General features: G+C 42.5%; 1 protein-coding gene across 1 annotated transcript; it reads left to right on the top strand.

Moving 5' to 3' along the window:
- SNRNP48 (small nuclear ribonucleoprotein U11/U12 subunit 48) lies at positions 1 to 27,868 on the top strand. Its single transcript, XM_068238332.1, has 8 exons — positions 1 to 81; positions 435 to 495; positions 5,657 to 5,737; positions 12,049 to 12,231; positions 13,694 to 13,815; positions 16,350 to 16,456; positions 19,390 to 19,545; positions 26,716 to 27,868. Exons 1-8 carry the CDS (start codon positions 1 to 3, stop codon positions 26,747 to 26,749), a joined length of 825 nt encoding a protein of 274 aa, XP_068094433.1. The 3' UTR covers positions 26,750 to 27,868.

Consider the following 27,868-nt stretch of genomic DNA (forward strand, 5'->3'; position numbering starts at 1 on the left):
ATGCAGAAGAAGCCAACCGCGAACCCAACCTGGCCAGGTCATCTGCACCAGCGGAGAAGAGCGGGAGCCACCGTAGCTGCGGTGAAGGCACAGGACGGCTGCCACGGGCTGGAGGAAGCCCCTGTTTTGTTTTGTTTTTTTCTTACTTTACAGCTTGGATCACTCCTTTAAGCGCGGTGCTTGCGATAACACGCTGCTGCCCTTGCGTCAGATCAGATACTAGGCACATCACAAGGGACCGCAAGAAGTGTGAAAGTCTCCATAAACTTTTACTGCTTTTGAGGCCCCTTGTAGCAATATAGGGTAAAGCAACACAAGTTTAACCTAAAGGCTGTGTTTTCTTTCTGTTTTCTCTTTATGAACTTTAAATTTTGAATGCTTTACTTAACCTTTTTATGTAAATCAAAAAATTTTTTTTTTTTTTTATTTTACAGACAGAATTCTGTGACCCTCTTATTTTTTATGAGAAAGCAAATGAACCTCGTGTTGTTTTGGGTATGTTTAAATGTTGTTGTTGTCTTTTTCCCTTTTAATGCCCAGTGGGATATTTTATGATGACAATTCTTTCTGTGTTGTGGGATTACTCGGTATTAAATTCTAGGAGCTTTGCTTTAAAGGGGCTCTGCAGGTGAACCTGGGGAAAGATGGGATGCTCATACTTCTCCGGCAGATTTTACTGTGGTACATAACTGTTATTAGCAAGGGCTAAGTGAAAATGTAGAATAATTGCGTGAAAATTGAAGTACACCCTTACCACGCCAGTAGGTATTAAAGAGAGTCTGAAGAAAATGTAAATACTTGTTTTTACCTTTTATTTATGTTAAGCATTATGGCCAGTGCTAATATGCTGCATCTCCGCAACAGAATGAGGGTTTTATACCCTCCAAATCCCCGGGGCTAAAATCTGGGAGCGCTTCCTAATAGAGGCAGAGCTTTGCGCAGTAGTTCTGCCTCTAGTTGCGTCAATCCCTGCTGATCATTGCCTCTCCCCACCACTCTGTCTTCTTTCACTGAGAGGGGCGGGGGAGAGGCGTGGATTTGACTGTATTGGAGGAAGAGCTACAGCACAAAGCTCTGCCTCACCTGGCAGCAAAATCCATGACTTTGAAAGTCGTGTATTTTTGCCCTGGGATTTGGGGGGTATAAAACCCTCCTTCTGCTGCGGGGATGTGGCGTTTTAGCACTGGCCATAATGCTTAATATAAATAAAAGGTAAAAACAAGTATTTAAATTCGCTTCAGAGGCTCTTTAAGTGAATAGTTTCATCCAGGTGTTGCTAATTAAATGACATTGATAAATTTATCATCAGCATGTTTGACCAGCTCTATAAAAGCAGATGGTTTGGTTGGTCTGGAGCATTCAGGTGTGTATCAAGGCGATGTCAAGGAGGAAACTTTGAAGATTGGATTAGTGTGGCTCTGTAATGCTGGGAATACGCGGCTCAATTCTGAGCCATTAAGATGGATCGATAGATAATTCCTGACATGTCCGATCACCGTTTGATCGTTTTGAAGCTCGATTCATCATTGAAGTGAATTGAAAAAAGATAAGAAAAACAAGCAGAAGATAAGAGAATCGAGTGGGTAAAACAATCTGGTGCAGAATCGAGCGCCAGAATCAACCCGTGTATTCGCAGTATAACATTGATCTGCAAACTTGGCTCTCCAGCTGTTATGGAACTGCAAGTCCCGCAATGCATTGCAGGAGTCTGACAGCGACAGTCATGATTCATAAAGGCAAATGCATTGTGGGACTTGTAGTTCCTTAACAGCTGGAGAGCCAAGTTTGCAGATCACTGTTCTGTAATATTAAAAAGCTGACACATTATTGCATTCCAGAAGATCTGGAGGCGAGTTTAGCTTACAGGAACAACTTTGGATAATTTGCATATTTCAGCAGTGATGCACTGGGAGACATCTCAGAGCTCACTCCAACCTGAATTATTGCAAATACTTTGTTTTAAGAAATTAAATTTTATTTCTTCTTAAAGAGGCTCTGAAGTCTCAAAAAAAAAGGTCTTTTTATTTAACAAATATGTTTAATACGTTAGCCCTAACTAAACCGCCGCATTCCCGGCACTTGCAAACGAGATAAACAGAGGAACACCAAGAGCCCCAATAGTGTAGTATGTATTGACAAAGGGGGTAATGACAAAGAGTAATAGTTGTTATACTCACAAACATGGGTCACCAATAGGCAACCACTGTAAAGGCAGGTGGGGAGATTATCCTGACCCCACTCAGGAACAAGAAGTCGCTCTCTGTAGATAGTAGAAAGGGTCGCAACCCTCCACCAAGGGTGGATACAATATTATATAAGAAAGAACAGAGGCGCCAAAAGGATAAAAGGGGTTTTAAAGGAGCTTAAAAGCCAAAACTTGGTAATTAGAGGAGGCAGTGATGGACTTACCCCCTCCAAGCAGACACAACACGACTGTACATTCAGTCTATTTATTAACGAACTCCAGATAAAGCAAAGCAACGCGTTTCACGGGTCAGCGCCCGCTTCCTCAGGCAATAGAAAAAGGAGTTACAGCATCTAGCAAAACAAACGACACTCAGCGCCTCTGCCTCTGCATTCCCGGCACTGTACACTATCTAAATACCCCCAAACTCCCCGGGGGGCAATCCGGGCAGCGCTTCTGTGAGAGGCAGAGCTATGAGCCGCAGCTCTGCCTCTCAGCGTGTCTGTCAGCCCGGATCGCCGCCTCTCCCCCGCCCCTCTGAGTCTTCCTTCACTGAGAGGGGCAGGGGAGAGGCGGAGATCCGCCGCTGACAGACGCGTGTGAAGCAGGGCTGCAGCTCGTAGCCCTGCCTCACACGGAAGCACTTAGGGCAGCAAAATCCACGACCAAGAAAGTCGTGGATTTTGCAGGGGAGAGGGAGGGTGAGTTAGGGGGAGTTTAGATAGTTTACAGCAGTGGGAATGCGGCGGTTTAGTTAGGGCTAATATGTTAAACACATTTGTTAAATAAAAAAAGTTTTTTTTGAGACTTCAGTGTCTCTTTAAGACTATTTACAAAACCATTTGAAGTCCATCATTGTACAGTGAGAAATAACATTCACAAGTAGAAAACATTCAAGATGGTTGACAATTTTCCCAGTCGTGAATGTCCTGGCAAATTTACCCTAAAGTCAGGCCATGCAATGGTTGAAGAAATTGCAAAAACTGAAGAGCTACATGTCAAACTCTACAGAATGTAGCACGTTAAAACCCTCCTGGCGGTTTGCTAAAAAATCGCCAGGGGGCAGCAAATCTTTTTTTTTTTTTAATTTTTTTTTCATGTAGCGAGACAAGGTCTCGCTACATGATAGCCGCTGCTCAGCGGCATCCCCCCAGCCCCTCCGATCGCCGCCGCCGATCGGAGATCCGGAGATCCCGTTCAAAGAACGGGATCTCCCGGAGGGCTTCCCCCGTCGCCATGGCGACGGGGCGGGATGACGTCACAGGGGATTCCGATCCACCCCATAGAGCTGCCTGGCACTGATTGGCCAGGCAGCGCACGGGGTCTGGCGGGGGGGGGGGGGGGGGGGGGGGGGCGGCTGCGGCGCGACGGATAGCGGCGGATCGGCGGGTAGCGGCGGCGATCGGGCACTGCACGCAGCTAGCAAAGTGCTAGCTGCGTGCAGCAAAAAAAAATTATGCAAATCGGCCCAGCAGGGCCTGAGCGGTGCCTTCCGGCGGCTTACCCCGAGCTCAGCTCGGGCTTACCGCCAGGAGGGTTAAGTGTTAAAGTTCATAACCATACTGTTAAGAAAAAATATTGAACAAGTATGGCTTGGTTGGAAGGGTTGCCAGGAGAAAGCCTCTTCTCTCAAAAAACTTGCCTCTGTACAAACCAAAACACTTCTGGAACTATCAAGATCAAAAATATGTTTTGCCATAATGCACATTTGTTGGAAAACAAATCTAGCATCTGCATTAACTCCTCATACCGACTGTCAAGCATGCTGGTGAAGAGGTGATTAGGCTTCTTTTGCAGTCTTTAGGATGTCAAGGAACTGAGTCAACTATGAAGAGAACTGTGCAACTGGTAAAGATGGCCAAAGCCAAGACATGCAATATGAGTGATCCCAAGCATACCACCAAATCTACAGCAGCATGGCTGAAAAAGACAATACTGAGATGCACGTAATTCTCAAAAGTAGCAGCTGCATAAAATTTGCATCAGCTCAGAATGATTTGCATTTCATTAACCATCACTAATTGTATAACTAGAGATTAGGTCAGTGGGAGTGGCAGTACAGTAAGGGACAAGCACAGTTTGTCTCAGACTTGAATCTCAAACTATACACTTAATAAGACCGCTTCAGAGTAAAGTAAATTTACATTCAAGTCCAACATAAACCAGTCATTAGATTGTAACATATATATACTGTTTCTGTGGGTTTGCTTTACCTCACATGTTTAATGCTGGGCATACACGGCTCCTTTTTGCCGCTTGATTCTCCTGTTCGATCGGTTCGATTCTCTTATCTTCCGCTCGTTTTTCTTATCTTTTTCCATTCACTGCTATCACAAAGCGAGTGGCGAAACGATCAAGTGGGAGATCGGAAATGTCGGAAATTATCTATCGAGCCATCTAAATGGCTCAAAAACGAGCCATGTATTCCCAGCATTAGACACATAACTTTAAGGAGTTTCTATTCTTATCATAGTAGAACTAAGTTGTGTTTAAAAAAAACAAACTGAGAAGCTGCATTATCTTTATCCTTAACGAGACGCTGTATGAACCAACCCAAAGCCCTCCTCCCCAGACATAGTTGTTAGCCTCTGGAACCACAGCTCACTAGGATGTCTGCTGTGTAGTAATAGCACCTGTTGCTACTTTCATGTCCGCCGTTTGGGAACTATCAGCTCATACTATGTGAGTATCCTCTGGGGGTGCTGGGGTTCCTAACGACTATCTATCTATCGATCATCATTTGGAGCTGTGGGATTGTTGAAGTAATTAATCCAGGATTCTGGCAGCGTCCTTTATTGTACACCCATCTGAGTTGTGAAAATACAGACACTTCCTCTGGTCTCTGCATTACTACGTTGGTGGTAGGGATCCTGGGGATGACTGGCAAAACCTTCATTTAATTTTCACTGTTTTTAAGAGGGTCTGACAGGGCCTCATAGTGACCAGAGGCAGTCAGCCATGAATTGAGCCTTACTGGATTCAATACTGCACTTACTAACTTAAAGAGGAACTCCAGGGAAAATAATGTAATAAAAAAGTGCTTCATTTTTACATGAATTATGTATAAATGATTTAATCAGTGTTTGCTCATTGTAAAATCTTTCCTCTCCCCGATTTACATTCTGACATTTATTACATGGTGACCTTTTTACTGTGGGCAGGTTATGTAGCTGCTGCTAGCTGTTTTGGCTGTTAGAGACAGCTGTAAACAGCTAATTCCTGTCTGTGAACCTTGTTACATTGTAACAAACTGCCAAAAGTACCGCTGTCCCAGAGCTTCTTGTGGGAGGGGTTTCAGCACAAAATCAGTCATACAGCGCCCCCTGATGGTCTGTTTGTGAAAAGCAATATATTTCTCATGTAAAAGGGGGTATCAGCTACTGATTGGGATAAAGTTCAATTCTTGGTTGGAGTTTCTCTTTAATACTGTACTTGATATACATCAGTTACAAATATGTTCTATTCCAACAGATAAAGCTAAACAGTTCCAGATCATCAAAGATGCTAAGGATAGGGCACCCAACACAAGTGAAAATGGCTCCTGGGAGAAAAGTAAGTGGAGCAATGACCGAAGATCCATTATACACTATAGGCTTTGGTTGAATGCATGTAGAGATTAGTCTGAAATATACAGATGTTATAAATTGTTAGACACACCAGTTCCTTTGCCAGAATAAATAAAGTTCTTTACCATGTACAGTATGGCTAGGTTCACAGTGGCAACTGGAAAGTGCTGTTGCAGCGTATGCAGTGAAGCTTACAGTCCATGAAAAGCATGCTGCTTTTTTACTGTTAATGCACGCATCTTGCGGTAACACACTGCATACATATAGTTGGTACAGTTCAGCAGCAAGCCATGATAGAAAGTGGCGATTATATCTCACCGGCATGTTTTATTACTCTGAACCTGCTAGTTATTGATGCTCCAACGTGGCGCCTCGATCAGTTTAGTCGATCATACCGGATGGAAGATTTCAGTTGATGGCATTAACATGATGGTCCAATGCTGTGGTTTGTTCCCTTTTGCTGAAATCTGTTAAAAAATCTATTCCAAGTGTGATGAAGAGTTCGATGCCTCTCTCTGATCAGATTTGACAGTTTGCCCAATAATTCTACAATCTCAGCGCTACTATGTAATAGGAGGGACTACTCAAAGTATTTTTGCAAAGTATGTTTAGGCCTGGGACCAACTAGCTGCACTTTTCTGAGTATTTGTGATTTGAAAAGCTCTTGCTAATGTAATGCTATGGGTGTGATCTCACTTGAGGGGCGATTTTTGTTTGTTTTCAAGAGCTGTACAAATCACAAGCGCTAAGGCCTTGTTCACATTGTGTTCGGCTCGCGTGTCTGTCTGCGTTGGGGTGTTTTTGAGGCTTTTTATTTATTTATTTTTTTTCCAATTCCCGGCGCTTAGGTGGGCAATTCATTTTGGACTTAGCGGTTTTCTAAACGTTTTTTCCAAGCGGTTTGGTAATTCACTCCCTGATGCAAGTCAGAAAGTGAACTCTTTGAAAATACAATGTATTTATTCTTAAAATCGCATATGCAGTCGCTACACAAAGCGATTTTGTGAGTGTTTTGCATTTCTCCTATACTTTCCATTGAGGCGGAATTGCTGAAAAAATGGTACATGCACCGCTTTGCTAGCCGCACAGCGCACAACCCGCACTGATATGCACCTTCTCATAGACATTCATTGTCCACGCGGCCGGGGGCGTTATTAAAAACCGCACGCGGGCGAATAAAAGCCGAAACCGTCTGCAGTGTGAACAAGCCCTTTAGAGAAGCATCTTATAATAAGTCACAAGCGCGTAGAAAACCACTGCTGGTGGCTCCCAGGCCTTACTCAGTTACCCTTCTACTACACTGATTTGGTAAAATTGTACTTCAAGAATGTATCAGTAGTGGCCACCTTTAGAGATATCCTCTGATTTATGTAACTTTTCATAAGCTGCTCTGTTTCAGTCACCTGGGTTTGTATCGGCAGTATGCTGGGTACTGCATAAGCATTTAATTCAAGTAGATCATATTTATAAACTTATGAAGTTAAAAAAATTGTGCTTTGTCACACAGATTTAAATGACATACTCCTATTAACTGCTTCCGGACCTTGCTAGTTGAAATCTACAACCTGTTTGAGAGAAGCCTGCGCATAGATTTCAGCTACTCATGCCATGCAGTTTTCTCATTCTCGCCATTTTGACTGCAAAGCTATGCGTTGGTCAGGAGCCAACTTCATTGGCTGCTGACCCTGTGGTCACTGTGAACCAATCACTGTAATCACTGTTTACATTGGAAAATAATGACTCTGGAGCCAGAGCCATCTCATCCCAAAAGTGCTAATAAAGGTCTTCAAGATGCCAAAAAAGACTTTATTTTATTGTGATATTTAATCATTGAGAACTGGTACGTAAGTAGCAACAACCCCTCATCAGTTGTAAAGCCTGGTACACACATCCAATTTTGCAAATGCAAATATATGCAGCTTGAAATTGGTCCCACCTGGGTGGGACTGATTGGTCCAATTTCAAGTTGCATATATTTAGATAAAAATTTCCATAAACTTGCGTAAACTCTGAAGTATTTGCATCTCTTTGATCATCCCTACATGGAAGTGGTTAAATTGGTCAGTAATAGTCTAATTAAAACTGGATGTGTACATGCCTGGAACTGCCTGTGTAGAAAAGAAACCCTTGTTATCGTTTTAACACCCAGGTTAATCCAGTGTTTGGCTGCAGGCTTTGACAGTTTCTGATAGTAATACTGTGCAATTGCTGTGTTGTGTGCACACACAAAAACCAAAAGTATGTGAAATGAAATAATGCTTGGTTCGACCTGTTATGCTGGGGATACACGGTACGTTTCTGTACCGTGTATCGACCAGCTGATAATATTCAGCTGGCCCGATCATGCCGCTCGATCCCCGCCGGCGGACAATGGCAGGGAATCGAGTACTGATAAGGAAGCGCTGGCGGGGACGAGCGCTAATCGATCCGCGCGGACGAGGCTGGGGTCGATCCAGCGGCTAATCGAGCCGCCGGTCGACCCGTGTATTACAGCCATTAGACTGCAATGCTAAGTAAATCTACCCATATCAGGAATAAAAAGGCTGTCTGCCTTTCAAAACAAGTGTTTCATAGAAAGTGTTGGGGCTCCATAGTAGGCAACTTTACCCTGTTCTCCTATTACATATAGAGAGCTGTTTAAATAAGTACTTTAAACACAATATTATTCTCCGGTATTGGTCAGTGTAATGCAGTGCAGATCCAACCACTAGATGGAACCAGTTTATAAAAAATGGATTTACAAAAGCTATAGACACATGCTTGAACATCAGTTATATACATGTTGGGCCTGCAAGTTTAGTTCCAAGGCCAAAAGGGTTTCTTTGGACAGACAATTGTAGCTCTTTATATGTGTGCTGTATAGAAGTGGTTCTGATACATTGTATGTTCTGATGCAACAGATGAAAGAAAGCTGGTCATTTCGGTTTATTTAACTTTTCACAATAAAGTACAGTTATGTGTTTGAGAGGATGTATTTTTGTTCCTAGGTCTTCATTTTATGCATACCTCATTTAGTTCTTTTTTGTTTGTTTTTCCCACAGTAATGGTGAGTATATGTAAGAATAAGTCTTGGCATTTCACAGATCAGAACCACTGTGTTAATGTACAGTAGTATCCTTTTGGAGCTCATATCCTTTTTAAAAAGTGTGTGTGTGTGTGTGTGTGTGTGTGTGTGTGTGTGTGTGTGTGTGTGTGTGTGTGTGTGTTGCATCTTCTTTGGTTACCCATGCATGCCTATACCCTGGTTTGAAATAAATCTATACAGTATATACATCCTTCACACCACCTGGGTTTCTCAAACACCCACAGCTACTGTACTTTGTAGTTGGCTGTGGTTATTCTTGCATTCATTCTTTATAATTCTACCAAATGTCTGCCTTCCAACATAAGCATCCTGTAACCCAACTCTGTGCACGCCACAAAATGTCATATGTCAGCTATTCATAAGATCTAGTACAGTCTGGCACTGCGGAATTTCAGCCAGCGAACAGGGGTTGCTGTATCCTTCCCAGCCCTTTTTCTTTACTTTGCAAAGTACAATATACTAGCTTGTCCTTCGTCAGCAAATGTGTGCACAGTCCATTCTTCACAGTGCACTGTGAAGATCCTAGCTTGGAAACCATGTTAGAAATAAACAAGCCTGCCGCAACAGACACTACCAACAAAGTTCCAAAAGTATGCCAGATTGTGTTTCAGGGGCGGAGTTATTTCTTATAAATTTCATCTACACTCACAGTTATTAGTGTGTGGTGATTCAAAAATCCAGCTTACTCAAGTCAGTCTTACAATCTCTTGTATTTGGGCCTAAACACTTCCATTATATCGGATAACATGGCTGTATTTATAATGGATAAAATCATAGGGCACAGAGTGTAGCAACATGGAGCCCACAAAGGATTCTGGGGTCAGAAGTCTGAGCTTTTAGTTATCCAGAACTTTTTGGCAGATTTCTTGCCAGATCAATAATTTACAACAATTCTGATGTGATTTCCTATTGTTTTTTGTTCACTTCTATCGACATGTTGGAAATAATCGATCAGGCAGGACATCTGCCTGAAAAATCTCATCGTGTGTACTAGGCATGAGTGATCTCATTCTCAGAGAAATAGTGTGTTGGCTGCTTTTCATTTAGCTATACATAGTTACTTTAGCTTAGTCCTTTTATTGGCTAAATGAGCTCCTTTATTATCTGTGTATAAAGTGTTTTGATTTGCTGTTGTCATATCTGATGTACCTGGTTAAAAGCCCTATATCAGCCAGTGCTGCAGCACAAAGTTCCAGACGAGTGCCACAAAAAGCAGTTTTCTCTAGATCTCTCTTTGCCTGTCCCTTCCTGTATGAACTTTAAGAAGTCAGTCTAGTCCCTTTCCTCCCTGTTCAACCCATATATGCTTCCCATGACTTGATCAGATGTTTGGACAGGAAACCTGGCCATATGTTAGATTTAACCTCCTTAGCGGTAACCCCTGCTGGGCCGATTTGCATCATTATTTTTTTTTAAACACGCAGCTAGCACTTTGCTAGCTGCGTGTTTGGTCCGATCGCCGCCGCCGATGCGCCGCTACCCGCCGCGATACAGGCGCCCACCCCCGCATACCCCTTGCGCAGCCTGGCCAATTGCCGCCAGGCTGCGCTATGGGGGGGATCGGGACTCCCTGTGATGTCATGACGTCGATGACGTCACTCCGTTCGTCGCCATGGCGACAGGGGAAGCCCTCAAGGAAATCCCGTTCAGAACGGGATTTCCTTATGGGCAAGCGGCGCCGGCGGCGATCGGACATTACGAGGGGACGCCGCAGGGAGGGGGGAAGCATGTAGGTAGCGCTAGGCTAGCTACATGCTAAAAAAAAAAAAGTGGAAAAAACCCTCCCGCGGCCGCGCAGCCGCAGGAATCATACCACCAGGGAGGTTAAAGGAGTAGTCCGAGGTAATTAAAAAGACAAAATTCTACTTACCTGGGTCTTCCTCCAGCCCCTGGCAGCAGTCCAGTGCCCTCATCGCAGCTCTGTTCCCAGCCGGTGGCCTGGGGTACCCTCCGGTGTAGAAGACGTCCACTACCAATGATGCTGACGTTGTCTGGAGTGTACTGCGCAGGTGCAGTAATTCTGCTCCTGCGCAAAACACTCCAGATGACGTCTGCGCGACCGAGAGAGGCTCTTGTGCAGGTGTAGTAAATGCGTGTTGGCATCTACACCAGAAGGGACCCCGGGCCACTGGATGGAAGCGGAGCTGCGACTAGGGACGTATCGCTTCCAGGGGCTGAAGGAAGCCCTGGATAAGCCGTGTTTTTTTATTTTTATTTATCTGTCCTTTTTAAGGTTTTGAATCCAAAAATACATACAAGTCCAATAATACTTGGTAAAAATATTGATTGAGCATGACAGGTGTAGGAGGCGATGGGCAGCAGTGCATAGAAGCAGGAAGCTGGCAGAAGCGTGATTGCGATTTTTAGAAGATTCCAACTGAAATCTTGACTAGTGCCTATTGGTGTGATTCAGTAGCCAGGGTGAGGTATTTATATCCAGTTAGATAATGGTTGTTTACCCAGAGTACCATACATTCATTTTGCATGGCCAGTCACCTTAACAATATTTGGGAATTCTGCTTACTGTGCTATAGTGCAGAGTTCCCCAACCCTGTCCACAAGGCCCACCGACAGTACATGTTTTGCAGAAAACCACAAACCTACACAGGTGGGGTAATTAGTGTCTCAGCAGAGCTGAATAACTACCTCTGTGGATTTCCACAAAACATGCACTATTGGGGGGCCTTGAGGACAGGGTTGGGTAGCACTGCATAGTGTATTGAGATCTGGAGTTTGGATTTTGGTTTAGCTTAGATCTTCATACCATGCATCAATTACTTGGGAAAATATTACTATTATTCAACAGGTATGCTATTGTATTATAGACTCAGCTGTGGGATTTGTACATACTAAGCATTCTGAGACACAAGCATTCCAAGGCAGTGAACATTGCTGTATACTATTGTCCTCAAACAATGTCCCTGTTATCCGGCACCAGCTGGGATCGGCTACTGGTGGATACATGTTCTTTGCCAGTTGAGGCACATACCTTTCTCTTCAGACATGCCTAAGTTCCGGGTAACGGGGACTTTGGTGTGTGTGTATAATTTTTCATATTCAATTCATATTTAGCCCGCTTCCAGTATTGCCATTTCCAGATAAATAATCTTATTGGAATTTGTTTTACTTGTCTTCTAAATATGGACTAATGTATATATGGAACAATGCCGATTGGAGTGATATGTCTGTAAATTTCATTTCTTGTGTTTCAGGTGTATATTCATCATCGCCTGTTGAAGTTCCTCTAAACCATAAACGTGCAGTTTGTGATTTAACGCCTGCTGATCGCCTGGCCATCTATGACTATGTAACCCAGCAAACCAAAGAGTCAAAACCTGCTCCTGAGAACAGTGAATCTGATCTGTTTGAAGATTTAACTGCCAAGATCAAACGAGGTACATGGAATACACTATTCCTAAGGTTTCTTTTTTCTTAAGTGTATGCAGTTAAGTTGCTCACATAAAGCAACTAGGTACCGTTTAATTGCAATCAGGAAACCCAAAGTGGCTTGTGACCTAAGATACATGTGTATATACGGTCCCAATCCTACTTAGAACTAGCTGAACTTATTTTTTGTTTTTCACTGTAAAGGTTAAGAATCCAGGGCTGTAAATAACATTTCCTCTGCAGTTTAAATTTAAGTAACTCTCACTGATAGCTGATTATAGGCTGTAAAACTCTTAAATGGCTGAGAAATAATTGTAAGTGCAGGGAGTAGAGTAATGTTTTACAGCTCCATAGAGACATCTTGAACTGTAAAGCTTTAAGTGTCGTCATTCACATGAGATATTAAAAACTTTAAACTTAGATTCCCAGCTTTTAAATGCAAAGTAAAACTATGAGATTCCAGGAAAGTGTTTCTTAAGGCCTCTGCCAAAGTGGTCTTCAATGCAGGTGGATCGCGTTGGCCGACTGATGGCCTGAAGCATTATTCTCTCTACTTATCCTGCTTGCCATATGACGTCATGCCCGTGTCACTCAGCCCCTGCATTGGAGCAGAAAACGTTGTTAGCCTGCAGGCTAATGACCTGTCTGTCAGGCTTGAAGCAGCCATGTCGCCCAAGGGAACGGCTATTGATCCCAGATGGATGACATGCTATGTGTGTACAAGGCTTTAGTATTAGGACTATAGATACAATTGTTTATCTCATCAGTTTAATTACACTTCAGGTTTGCTTTAAAGCCCCTCTCTATTTTCCATGTGCATGGCTCTTTTGCCTTGCTCCCCTCCCACTAATTTAATGAGAAGTGTTTTTATTTATTTTTATTTCTGTAATTTTACATAAGAAGTGCAAATAGACTGAGATCCCCAGAGAAGCCTCCCACGGCGGCAATATACACACACACACACACACACACACAGGTGTTTGTCAATACTTTAATGTGTTTACGTTTAATGTGATCTTAATGTACTAGGGGGAGGGATGAAGTGTGCAGTGGAGACTAGAGCGATTCCTGATAGATGATAGCAGACTCTGTAAGGCTGGATGACATGGCTGCAAAAGTGGAATTTAGATACACCATATTGGAACCAGAAAAGATGCAGATGTGCACTGGGAGAAGATAAGAGTCTGGCGGAGCCAGGAGTGGTAAATATGCCCCAACTCTATCTGCAAACTCTGCATTGGAGGACAGCAGGGGCCCAATAGGGAGAGCACAGTGAAGAGGGCACCTAGACAGATTGGGGCTCCCTTGTATAAGTTCTTTCCTCTTAACACTAGCATGGAGAAAACACATGGGCATTAACATTAATTCCAAATGCTGTTGTTGGTAAAGTTGTTTAGCTACTTTGCCTTGGCTTTTGCTTTACGGTTCAGCGTATCCTTTTTCTAAGATGTTCATGTATTTCTTTCAAAGATGATGACCTGAATTGTCCTAAGTCCCATCTTGAAATTATGGCGGAAATGAGGGACTACAAAAGACGACGACAGTCTTACAGGGCAAAGAATGTTCACATAACAAAGAAATCCTACACAGAGGTAATGTGAGTTTTTATCTTGGCCATACCCAAAAGATCTAAAGGAATGATTGATCTAAAAGCTGTATAGAGTGAATGAGCACAGATCAACTGAGGGCACCAGTCCACATCATTTATCACACAGGTACTGGCATGGCTGATCAATAAAAAAAGATCATTCAGATGTCCCTTGTAGGCTGGAAAACCCTTACATTTATCCAGCTCTGTGCTTAATGTCATGTGCCAGAAGTGGAAGTTTTCTCAAGCTATGCAAATTCACCACGTCCTTTGGTCTGTGGACACCAGACCAACTGATGTCCAGGATACCATGTTTGAGTCTGTTTGCTCACATGACTCCCTTCATCAAGGGCTGATTTTGATTTTATATTTTGACCAAAACAAATTCCCTCTTTGTGTACATAATAATTAAGCCACCGGGCGATTTTGGGTGCAGGGTAAAGCTGACAAATGGCTCACCCTGATCCTGCAAAATTACTATTCCTCCTGATGGCTGCCATGGACTCTGGGTAAAATGTAATTCGGCTGCCAGCTATTGCTGGTGGCAAAATCACGCTGTTTTTAAATTTTGGTGCCGTCTTTTGACGGAACCCAAATTACTGTCTGAGCTTTGCTTTAGCTGTAATTTCTATTTCTTTGTTTCACCCTCTTGAGCCAAAGCTCTCCTTTGTATCTAAATGGTTGTCTGACTTGCAGTCTGAACCTGGCCAGGACAAATTGGCAGGATGCTTTTAAACTGGCAGCCTGTATAGCAATTATATAGAGGTCTCCCTTACATCTTACATTGGACTTACTTGACACCACATAGGTTACACATTATTGACCACTCTGTTTCAGAGCGCTGCTTTAAGGGGTGTAACAACAGAGTAACTCTGTAGCTGGTCTATTTGGCTGAAGTAGTGTCTGAATCACACCAGAAACAAGCATACAGCTAATCTTGTCATATCTGTCAAAATTGTCAGAAAAACCTGATCTGCTGCATGCTTGTTCAGGGTCTATGGCTGAAAGTACTAGAGGCAGAGGATCAGCAGGATAGCCAGGTAACTGGTATTGCTTAAATGGAAATAAATATGGCAGCCTCCATACACCCTTCTTTACAGTTCTCCTTTAAGGTTAAGCATAGTTAGTGGAGGGTTCAGGTGAGAGGGCACAGTGGGTGATAGTAAAATTACTGATATTCTTCTATTACTCACACAGTGTTAGACCAAGCACTTGGATGGAGATAGGAGTGTGCTAGAGCTGATATGACCCTGATGCCCAAGGGTCACCAATCCAAAAAAACAAGATCAGCAGCACCACTCTTGAAGAAATAGCTCTTTATTGAGACACGTCATAAAAATCACGTCAGTAAGGATGGGCTTAGACGCAGCTGCAATCTTTGTCTATAAATATTAACTATATAGCCATTGTATTTATAGCCGCAATTTTTACAGTAAGCAGTCCCATTGCCCGCTATTTTATCGTGTGACTCTGGCACCCAAATTTACTGTTCGATATTAGCTGTTCTTTACATGAATGCCAATGGTGGCACCCAAATTGATCAGCGTGCACTGCGCCCAAATTTACGTGAGTCCTCACAGCAGCTCGTGTTGCCTCAGAACACAGATCTGCTCTGAGATGGTCACAGTTAGGAAAAGGCCACAACTGTGTCCTCGGTAAACAGCAGCAGTTTCCGTGGACAATTTTTTGCATTCTTTGTGGCATCTTCAAACGTTCGTCGTCCACCATAGACTGCCGATTCCTGCTTAGGCTATAAACCCACTAGGAGCGATTTTCTGAGCGCTTTGCGATTTGAAAACTCTTGCTAATTTAATGCTATGGGTGTGATCCCACTTGAGCGATGTGATTTAATAAAAATCTCCAATAGCATTGCATTGGCAAGAGCTTTTTAAAATCACTGGCGCGTAGAAATCGCTCCTAGTGGGTTTCTGGCCTCACCCGTGTTTGGGAACTGTATGTGTGTTGTGATTTCATGCAGCGGGGAATCAGTTTTTGTTACGCACGGAAAATCAGCAAATGTGTGCATCACCACTGAAAAGCGTTCCGTGTGATTTTGCATTGTGCAAAATTGCATGCACATTTCAACAAAGCCTTACTATTTTACCTAATATAGTTACTTGTTTTTGTGAATGATTATTGTTACTGACTGTAGCAGTATAAGATAGATAAGTACCCACGTGAAGATGGATCAAGGATCAGCGGCGACCAGCGATCATGCCCTGATCCAGTGTCACTAATATGGTAATGATGGTGCAAATGATCGTTTAAACTATCGTGGTAAAATCCCACCAGGTAATGCGGCTCTGTGCGTTCTGTCACTTAGTGATCAGTCATGACGTTGCGATCGCCGCGCAACGCTAATCATTAGCATAGTCTTAAATACTATAGTACCAAATTTGTGCTTGTATTACCTTTTCAGTTCCATTTTGTAATTTCCTTTTAGTTGGAGAATTTTTTTTATTAACCCATGATTTTGCAGTACTAATATGTCTTATTTTACTTTCTGTTACTTTTATAAACTCATGTTTTTTCCAACAGATCATACGAGATGTCATTAATGTACACATGAAGGAGTTGAACAACACTTGTGACGAAGAATTGCAGGATGACTCGAGCTCCACTGTTTCTTCTTCTTCAGTCAGAAGGTAAACTTGTAGCCCTGGCTGCATGCATGACATCCTCATTGTTATAAGTGATTATAGCATGTGTGGATGATGTTTGGTAAAGGCACAGAACTTTCCCTGCTTAGTCTAGGTGACTCTAATGCAGGGATAAACTGGGAACAGATACTGAGAGATGTTTTGGCTCAACATGTCTTAAAGTGCACTTTTTTACACAATGAACCTTCCCATAAGGGAATTTCATAAAGCACTGTGCCATGGGGGAGGGTGGAGCGGCATTGCTTTCCAGTGTAAAAAAAAAAAAAAAAAAATCCTGGGTGCTCAGTGCACTTTAGGGCATCAACATTCACCTCCCTGCCCCTTACTTTTTTGATTGCTATCGTCTCTACAATTTTTTTTTGTTTGTTTTTGTTTTGTTTTTTTTCTTTTCCTCCCATTCTTTCTTTTTTTCATTTCTCTCTTCCTCCCACTTTTCCTTTTGCTCTTGGCCTGGTTTTTTGCTTATATTTCTCTTTTCCTTCTTTCCGTGCTATTAATTTTAAATATGTGGCTCACTCTTTTTATATATCCCCCGTGCTCAAATGTGCACATTTTTGCTTATATTACAAATGTTCAAAAGCCAATACTGTATACTTAAAAAAAAATAGGGATTTTCTATAAGCTTCTTACAGGAATTTAATGATAATTTGAGGTCTTAGATTGAGTCTGATATGGCTGTTCTCCACCTGTGCAGATGTATATGTAGTGGGGAGACAATGTACAGTATAAAAATAGAGATGGCACATCACTGGCTTGCAAGATTGCCTTTGTGGAGAATGATGTGGGTGCTCCAATACAAGCAATTTGGAAAGCCAGTGCTGTTTAGTCTGCATTCTGTTACAATGTGCACTGCAGCAGCAGCCAGGGCTGTGGAGTCGTGGAGTCGGGCAATTTTTGGTGCCTGGAGTCGGGAAAAAATGCACCGACTCCGACTCCTAATGAATTTGTAACTGTAATTAAAATAGAAAATATGATAAAATGTTCTATTTCTCAGATAAAAGTCATTAAAAATAATGTATATATACACTATATATACAGTAATAGCTGTGCTCAGTCCACAAAAATGAAATAAACCAATCAAAATTAGTTACTTGTGCTGCTTCAATAAAGCAGTCCCCGTATTTTTAAGGTCAGATATACATATCTGATTGTGACAGTATATATGATGTGTACACCGGAATCTCATATATACTAAATAACATCTATGCTGTAAGAATAAAGCCTGATGTGTAGCTGTGTCACTAATAGAGATGGTCAATGAGATGGAAATAATTCTGCATTGATGCTGATTTATGCAAATGTATGCACTCCCTTTGCTGATGAAATCAAATAATTTGATATGTTATTAAAATTTGGTTTGGTGACTACAAATTAAAGGGAAACTGAGACGGATGAAAAGTAAAGTTTTATACATACCTGGGGCTTCCTCCAGCCTTCTTCAGGCTAATAAGTCCCTCACTGTCTTCCACCACCCGGATCTTCTGCTATGAGTCCTGGTAATTCAGCCAGTCAGCGCTGTCCGGCTACATGCCGCTCCCACAGCCAGGAACATTCTGCACCTGCGCAATAATGCTGCACAGGTGTAGTATGCTCCTGGCGGCGGAGTGTGTGCATGCGCACTACGCCTGACTGGCTCAAGTACCTGGACTCATAGCAGAAGATCCAGGTGGTGGAGGAGGACAACGAGGGACTGATTATCCTGAAGGCGGCTGGAGGAAGCCCCAGGTATGTATAAAACTTTAATTTCATCTGTCTCAGGTTTACTTTGTTACACAGTAGTACTATACTCTACATATGCACTCCCCACAGAGCTGCAGGGAATACACTGAGAATGTTGTGCACATTGAACACAGAGGTGTTGTCTGTTTACAATCTCCTCATTCCCCTGCAGAGTACCTGCACATCATTCTTACATGTACCCACACTTACATTGCCTAGGGCCTGATAGATGTTCTTTGTTCCGGTTTGTACCTTTTACAAGTACTCTTACCAAGGACTAGTTTTAGTCTAAAGGGAATAAATATAGTAGTCTACATATCCTTCTCACTTCAGTTGTCTTGTAAAATTCCTAAGCGTTGGCAGTTAAGAGACGAATTACATGTTACATACTTTTAATCAACAAAATTGTAATATGCAAATTAGAGGAGTCGGAGTCGGTGGAATCCTAAACTGAGGAGTCGGAGTCGGTGGATTTTTGGACCGACTCCACAGCCCTGGCAGCAGCAGAGGGTTCTCTGCGAGTACTTGGCACTGGCTGTGTTTGAAGTTGTGGGCCAATGTGTGGTGTTCAGGTGGGATTCCAACAGTTTGAAGATAGACAAGTATAAGATCTTCCAGTGTGGCTCAGTATGGTAGACTGGCCAAGAAAATCCAACCTGGTTAGTCTCTAGGCTTTAAGCCCCATCTACACGATACGATTCTTTGTACGATTCAATTACGATTCTATTTACGATCCGATTAAATCAGATATGTCCGATCAGGATTCGATTCAATTCGATTTGCTATTGCAAAACAATGGTAAATCGAATTGAATCGAATCGAATCCCAATCGGACATGTCGGATTTAATCGGATCGTAAATAGAATCGTAATCGAATCGTACAAAGAATCGTATTGTGTAGATGGGGCTTTATGAGAGGAAGAGTTGGGCTAGGATTGGTTGCACCTTCAGGCATCCTTCCACCCTGCTAGCGGTGGGCAGAGGCGAGGCGCAGGCTAGCAAGAGGAGGCTAGCAGTGGGCAGAGGTAAGGGGGAGGCTAGGTTGGGCATAGGGGAGGTGTAGGCTAGTGTTGGGTATAGGTCTGCAGGTCGCACATTCGGAAGAAAATGCTTTTGTCACCTCACTGGCCAAGATACTATGTACATTCTTAGATCTGGCCACATCCATTCTCTAACAATGTTTTTGTGTTAATTTTCAGAAGGGAGCATAATAGATCTCCATCTGTGGAGTCCAGGCAATCTGGTGGAAGTCGCAGAAACAGAGGTCACTCTGGTCGTAGGAGAGAGCTGAGCAGAAGTCCACGCAGGCACCGCAGCCAGGATAGAGACAGGGAGTCCAGACGTAAAAGAGACAGGCAAGAGTTTCTGTATTCTAGTTTTAACGGTTAACCACACTGATGATTTCATTGTTTCTTTTAACCTTATGAAGAAGTGCTTTACAGAGTAAATACAGTATATTCGATATGAGCAACATGTATGTTTTGTCCAAAGGCTACATGAACGAAGTAATAACCAAAACCAATATCGTATGCCCATAATTGGAGCTTCTTCAGTGCCTCCATAAACTTTGTGCAACTCAGCTTCCCTGGCCTCCCCTCCATGTTAGAATTATTCCTCTATTCAAAGATCTGACAACCCAGTCCAGAGCAAGAGCGCATGCTTTGGGCTTTCCACGCACTCTCTTTAATCGCGCTCCTGAACAGATGTGGACAAAATGGGCATGGGCCCTTGAGAAACATTTGTAACCGTGTATATCCAGGACACTCCCAGCTGAAACTCCTGCACACAGCTATGGAGGAGAACACCTAAAGAATGGCGCATACTGCAGAGATGGACGAAGGGCAAAGCTCCAAGACGGCGGAGTGGCCAACTAAATTTTGTTTTTTTTACAGCATTTTCTGTCTTCTTCACGGTGCATATGTCTAAAGCCACAGATGCAGTTTTCCAGTTTCCACTGCAAATGTACAAGATTTTCCCCTATAGATCCAGATTTATGAAGCTGTATTCAGCTTCAGATTGCATTATGAATTTTTAAGATTTATTGAATACTTAAAGGACCACCGTAGCAAAAATCCTAGCATTTAAAATATATGTAAACCTATACATATAAGAAGTATGTTTCTTCCAGAGTAAAATTAGCCATAAATTACTTTTCTCCTATGTTGCTGTCACTTACAGTAGGTAGTAGACATCTGTCAGAACCAACAGGTTTTGGACTAGCAAATCTCCTCATGGGAGAGGGGTCTCAGGGTTTTCTTTATTTTCAAAAGCACTTTAAAAAATGTACGGTAAGCAGGGAGGCTGGTCAGCATCTTAATATAAATCTTTTTCAGGGAGTGTCTTTATAAAGAATAAAGGTCATGCTGAGAATCCCCTATAAAGAGATGGACTAGCCCAAAACCTGTCAGTAATGTCAGATTTCTACTACTTACTGCAAGTGACAGCAACATAGGAGAAAAGTAATCTATAGCTAATTTTTTTCGGGAAGGAACATACTTACTATTTGTATGTGTTTACATATATTTTAAATTTTAAGATTTTCGCTGCAGCGTATGTACCGTGCCAAGCACACAAATAACTGTGCTGTGTTCCTTTTATTTTTTGCACAAAAGAGTTATGCAAGTGACCGTTTCTCGCCATTCAGAACCTAGTCTGATGAGGAATTACAGCCATTAAACACTTTCCTGACAGAGAATGGCTCTGACAGCAGGGAATAGATAAAGTATAAAAATATGCTTGAGCCCTCTGAGACTAAAAACCCCATCAATGAGCAGAGACAAAGCAAGTCATTTTTAGGAGTAAGACAAAGGATACAATTTTCTTATATCCTTAGTTTATTTTCACTTAAAGTGAAACTTGAGTGAAAATAAGCTGAACTGAAAAATTCATTTTTAGAAGTAGAAGAATAGATGCAGGTGAAACACAAACGAAAAAAGCACCCGACCACCGGGAGCCCGATCTGGTGTAATATCGCCTTATTGGGTTTTAGAGTGAAGTAATTTCGGAGGAAATATACTTACAAGTCTGGGTTGCTCCAGAAGCAACCACTCAGCTTAGTTATAATTGTATATAGATATTTATGGGATGGTAATCATTCGCTGGCTTTTAGTTTTAATCTCATGTGATAGAAATTGAATGTTCTGAGCGCAACTTTTGTTTTTTGTTTTTGTTTTTATTTTGAAGGCACATATTTGACCTGAGGAAGCGGCTTCACGCCGAGAAACGCGTTGTCACAGTGCTGATCGCATATAATAAATGAAAAGATATTTTAATTTTATTACGACTCAAGGTTTTCATTATTAAGAGCACGTGTCGTATGATACAAGCTCTGATACAATTTATACAAAATTTCTGATTGGGCGCCTCCTATCTTATCCACAAGAATAGATGCAATTGTTTATTGTATGTATCCTTCTACTCCTAAAAATTAATTTTAGATACAGTGGAATCTTTTATAGAAAACTGCAAGGGACCGTAAAAGTAATTTACTTTATCAGAAGTTTACTACTGTATATTGGAAATGATCATATTCCAGCACATAATATATTCTTCAGCAAGTGAGCACAGACAATGGTTTAGCTAGGTCAAAATGCACAGTGCTCAATATGCAGGGATTTGCATGCAATAATCATGCAGCAGCTTGCACAGGAAGCATAGGTCCATACTGAGGGCCATACTGTACGGATATTATGGCCCTCTGTCCACATTTCCAAGTCACAGATGGCAATTCCCTCAGTAATCAGGCTGCTGCTTACACAGGAAGCATAGGTTTCACAGGCTGGTTCTTTTGAGGTAATCTACGCTGGCCTAGAGTAGTGTGCAGATAGCAAGCATGCTACGAATAACTGCCTGCCCGCACATGCGCCCACCCACTTTCCATTTTAGCCGAACACAGAATACCGTAGGGGCCAAAAAACAGGTTTACTGTAATAGAAGTTATTGGCTGCCTTGAACTTCCTTCCTATGCCTCCCTCTACTTCTGTGGACTCTGCAATCCAGCCAGTTCCGGGGTACTGCGCATGCGCAGTCCTGGCCACATGAACCCCCTATCATGCTCCCATGGCCGGGAGCATTCTTATGGTCAAAAGGAACTGCCCATACGCAGAACGCTGTAGTCCGCAACAAAGCCGAGTCAACAACTTTACAAGACTTCTAGCAGCCCAACCGATGATACCGGCAGGGGGCTTTAAGAAGCCTAAGGTAAGTATAAATCCTTTTGCTGTGATGTCTCAGGTAGACTTTAGTAAACCTATCAAAGGAATATGTAACATGGAAACCCTAATCTAGTGGTTCATACTGATTTTGTCACTATAGTACTTTATATTTCACCCATCAATAACCCAGTGTTCTCCCCAGGGCCAAACAGGTGGGCGCGCCGCCCGGGTAAGATCAATTACCGCCCGGCTGCCACCAATGCAGTCAGCCGCCCTGTCAGCCACCCCAGCGCATACAGTCACAATCAATGTCCGTGCACGCAGCCAGCCTGAAATGGCTGTCGGCTTAGCCTTGCACTATCACCGCAGCGTGTCCGGCTGTTACGACATGCCGGGATGTCTTGCAAACAACAAGCCGCGCTACTCCTGAATCAGTCTCTTTGCACGAGATCTCGCGCTTCCCAGCGAGCCCGTGCATTGAGCCAATGAATGCACGGGCTCGCTGGGAAGCGCGAGATCTCGTGCAAAGAGACTGATTCAGGAGTAGCGCGGCTTGTTTTGTTTGCAAGACATCCCGGCATGTCGTAACAGCCGGACACGCTGCGGTGATAGTGCAAGGCTAAGCCGACAGCCATTTCAGGCTGGCTGCGTGCACGGACATTGATTGTGACTGTATGCGCTGGGGTGGCTGACAGGGCGGCTGACTGCATATGCAGCATTATATTACCAGCGGTCAGGGTGTTGGGGGTGGCGTGGTGAAATATAAAAAAGAAAAAGTAAAAAAAAAATGCTAAAAATATAACTAGAAGTGGTAAATGTACACCGTGTAAAACAAAGGACAAGAGGGTTGATTCATCAAAGGATATAGTGCGAGCAATCTCCTGTTGCTCGTGCTAATAAATCAATGCAGCTTAATTTTGTTTCCATGCACAATACGCGCTAGTGTGCGTAACTAAATAACGGCCGCAGCTAAGAAAAGCTGTGCGGTAGTGATGTATTCAGGGCCGGGCTGAGGCATAGGGCGCAGTGTAGGAGGGGGCGCACAAATTTATTCAGCTGTCATTCCTAATTGTGTATGAAGCAGAAAGAAATAAGAAAAGGGGATACATAGCAGTGACTGCAAGCCAGATAACTAGATATTAAGGTGTTGGGGAGGTTGTGGGCCCTGTGGCCCTCTAAGGCTCAACACACACCATACAATCTTGGTTGTTCAATCCTACCACTTACATGTAGTATAAGAGCTTATCCAATCAATGATTCAAGGTATTTTCAATCTGTTGGCCTTTATACTACATAGATTTGGTAAATCTGTACAACCAAGATTGTATGGTGTGTGTTAAGCCTTAGTCTAACAGCAATCAGTGAGTGACAGCTGGGGAGGGAGAGGTGGAGGGGTGCACTTTGGTGTCTCAGCCTTGGGTGCTGGAGGACCTTGTCCCTGCTCTGGATGTATTGCTACCACGATACTTCACTAGTTCGGCCACTACTATGTTAAACACTGCTGTGAACCTTTTGTAAGCAGCGGCTGTTTAGTTATGCACACTACACTAACACTAGAGTATATAATTGGTGCACATTAAATTTTCCACACCGCCAAATTTCCCTGTGCCGTGCCATCCCAACCCACCCGGCTACTTTTTTATGCCACCCGGCTGGAAAAAAATTCTGGGGAGAACACTGATAACCAATATGCAGTTCATGGAAATAAGAGTGAAGATGAAACACCTGAACAGCATAGTAGTTATAGGTAAGTGATATCTAAAGTACTATGGGGAAGAAGTAAACCTTTTTAGCCAGAAAATATTCTTTTAACAGTAGTTTGGCCATGACAGCTTCCATATTCCTCTCATATCCACTTTAAAATATTAGACTGATGGAGTTTTATACAAGATATCATCATTTTTATGGTTTGTTGAGGTCAAAAAACATCCAGGACCTCTTTTAATACTTTAGTCGTGAATAGAAATACAAGTATTTGATAAGTATCTGAAAAGGAAAAAAAAACAACTTTGTTGGCCAGTCATCACTTAAGAATCTTTGGACAACAGGCAATTTAAAGAAGTGGCAAATGTTTCTAATGACGACCCTGCTGCAATGAACTAAACATAGCCCAAGATTTGTCTGTATTAGATCTGAAAAGGCCTACTTCACTTGAGGCAGTGAAAAGCGGGATTGTCACCATTAAAATCAAATTTCAGCAGCAACTAGTCTGAGTGTATTAAGTGATAAAGATGCTAATCCTGCATTCAAAACTTTCTCTTTTGTTGCTGTTATGGTTTGGAGTTATCACATACCTTACATACCTTAGGAGCACTGGCCCTTTAATAGCTGTTGCTATTCAGTTGCATGCTGGGGGTTCTTTTTTTATCTATAATATATTCCTCCTCTTCCCTTTTATTTTCCTGCCTAGCTGAAACATGATCATCTGGTCACGTGTGTTTACAAGCAAGGCTGAGGTGACTCAGCGATTGGAGGAAAAAAAAAAAGTTAAGGGAAGAAATTACATCAGTATTTAGCCTCAAACTGTGGGCAAATACATGGTTCCCACCAGGAACAGAATTCTCTTCATTTACTATATAAAACTCGTTGAATCAAAATATGGACAGTACAATACATGTGTTATGTAAGTAGATAAACTATGTGTGTTTTTCCCCTGGCATAGTATGGCTAATCCTACTGCTTTAAAGTTAGACTTTTCACCCTGTGAGTTTAGACTGAATTGTTTGTATCTACTTATTTTCACTTCAGGCCTACTCTAAAGTGAACTCAACGTAAAAATAAACGTATGAGATAAACAACTGAATCCTGCTCCTAAAAAAATGACCTTTTTTTAATTTTTTTTATTTTTTAGACATTTCATGGTTTTATTTTATGTATAAACATTTACAAAGTAGATTTAATGTTTTATTGTGTCTGCTCAATTGCAGTGTCTCAAGCATCCCAGAGGGAAAATAAATGAACTATTGACCTTTTTATCTATCCTTTGCAGTCTGAAGCCCAGTTATCTGCTTAGGAAAGTGTTTTACAGCTGCAATTTATCATCAGTTTGGAATGCTATAGCCCGACTGGGTCCAGACTGGAGAAAAACTGACATTTGCACAGCTACATATTAACTCTTTCAGGCAGGGAAAAAAGAAAAGGAGCACAGCATAGGTGTCTGTGTACTTGCCACTTTATGTACGTCCATCACATCACATCTCGGGTATGTTATAACCACTTCCCGACTGCTCATAGGCAGCAGCAGAAAGTGGCCACGCATGCACATGTTTGGACGCAGCCCTCCTCCCTGCGCCAACCCCGGGTGTATCCTGATCATCTGCCCTGCTAAATGGATAGTTTGAAAACGTCTGTTTTGCACAAAAAAGTGCAAAAACAGGATGTTTGAAAATGGCTGTCTTGCAGGAAGTTAAGTTTTTTTTGCTACACTGTAACCCGAGAAGAGGGAAGCCTCTGGATCCAGCATAGGCATCCCATGTCTTCCTGGCCCCCAGCGTTGCTGCACTCAGACCCCAGAAAGCAATCTGACAAGAGGTTGTCGGGTTTTTTTTCATATCTTGACCATGCTCCTCTTCATGCCTCAGTGTGGCTATACTGCATTTGTATGACTTTGGCTGGGCCTACACGGTAAGGGCCCGTTTCCACTATAGCGTTACGAAATCGCCGGCGAATCACCGCAGGCAAATCGCATGCGGGTGCGATTCCGCATGCGTTTTTTGCCGCGATTTCGCATAGGTAAGGCTGTATGCGATTTTAACCATGTCACTGCCTGTGTGAATTAACATGGGTACCTATGTGAAATCGCATGCGAAATCGCGGCAAAAAACGCATGGGGAAAATGTATGCGATTTCCCTATTAAATACATTGCGTGCGATTCGACTGCATTCCACACGCAGGCGAATTCTGAGGGCCCTACCCTGCAGATTTTTTCTGCACAGAAAAACGTGCGGGGAAACGCACAAGTGGAAACAGTCCCATCCACTTGTACTGACTGTGCGAATCCGCATGCGGGCACCGCATACGGATTCGCGATAGTGGAAACGGGCCCTAAGTGTTCGCATGAGGGGGAGTGTGGCTGCAAGCTTTACGATGATCCTGGGCAGCTTCGGTGACCCCCAGGAGGACACTGGGTGCCTCTGCTGAATCCAAACGCAAAGGAGGGAATCCTTTTAGGGAAATATCTGTTTTTCTCACAGTAGGTTTGCCTCAAATTTACTTTCAGAAGGTAAAACTACACTGAGTATTTTTATACAGGGCTTTTAGTTTCTATTTATTCCACTACATAAAATCCTGTCTGATCTGGATGTCCATAATATAACTGGGTACTAGATTTTAAAGCAGCCTCAAACTCATGCTTGTCTCTTTGATTTCAGGGATGAAGACAGACCCCATGGCCATAAAAGATGAAAGGAAAATAACAATAATATATATATTTTTTTTTTTTTTTACTTCGTTGCATTAAAGTGAATCTGTGCTAAACTTGACTCCATTCAATCCTGCCTCCTGTTCTACACATATCTAAACACTGTTTTAATAGTGGAGAGTATTAACCCACCTAACTTACCAAACAGCACTGTATAGAAATCCATTGGAGTAAGAGGGCAGGGACACTTAGCTCTGATTACAAATCAAGTAAAAATGTGAAACTGCAACTCTCCAATTAAAATCAACAATGGGAATCACTAGAAAATGGACAGACAGAGAGGGAGTTCTTGTGTTAATCCACCGGTAATTAAAGCACACCTCAAGTAACAATAATATGGAGGCTGACATATTTATTTCCTTTTGCAACATGCAGATTGCTCATCTGTCCTGCTAATCTTCTGCCTCTAAAACCTCTGGCCATGGACCCCGAACAAGCATGAAGATCAGATGTTTTTGTCTGGAGTCTGACTGGTTTAGCTGCATGCTTGTTTCAGGAGTGTGATTCAGACACTACTGATGCCAGAGAGATCAGTAGTACACCAGGCAACTAGTATTGCTTAAAATGAATTAAATATGGCAGCCACCGTATGTTTATTGCTTCAAGCAAACTATAACCAGTATAGGTGCTGTGAATCTACTCACCTGGAGCTTAGACTCCGCTGCATGTATATGTAAACCACACAGGTCATCATATGTAAAACCAAAGTAAGGGCCTGTTTCCACTACACGCAGAATGAATTCAGAAAAACTGACTCCAATGAATGCCTATAGGAAAATCTGCATCAGAAAAACTGCGTTTAGTGGAAACAGGCCCATAGACATTCATTGGAGTCAGTTTTTCTGCATCCAAGCTGCGTGTAGTGGAAATAGGCCCTGAGTGCATTTTCAAGCTGCATACATTTATATTCAAAGTTTGCATAAACCTGCACCAACTCGAAATTATTTGCATCTCATTGACCATCCCTAAAATTAGAAGAAAATGATATGTTTAGAATCCGGTTTCCTAATTTTGTCATGAATCTCGTGTATGCTGGCAGCTGCTGTATTCTAACCTGGAACAGTTTTTTTTATTGAAAAATAAAACATTGTTTTATGCTCTGA

This window comes from Hyperolius riggenbachi, chromosome 5, assembly GCF_040937935.1.
Source record: "Hyperolius riggenbachi isolate aHypRig1 chromosome 5, aHypRig1.pri, whole genome shotgun sequence".
In the NCBI taxonomy this organism is placed as follows: domain Eukaryota; kingdom Metazoa; phylum Chordata; class Amphibia; order Anura; family Hyperoliidae; genus Hyperolius; species Hyperolius riggenbachi.

Bases quoted from the DNA above. Each gene is read 5' to 3' on its own strand.
- SNRNP48 (XM_068238332.1), top strand. From the start codon at position 1: ATGCAGAAGAAGCCAACCGCGAACCCAACCTGGCCAGGTCATCTGCAC. The intron at 12,232-13,693 runs GTACATGGAATA...TTTCTTTCAAAG, and splicing joins AACTGCCAAGATCAAACGAG to ATGATGACCTGAATTGTCCT. The intron at 19,546-26,715 runs GCAAGAGTTTCT...CTTTGATTTCAG, and splicing joins TCCAGACGTAAAAGAGACAG to GGATGAAGACAGACCCCATG.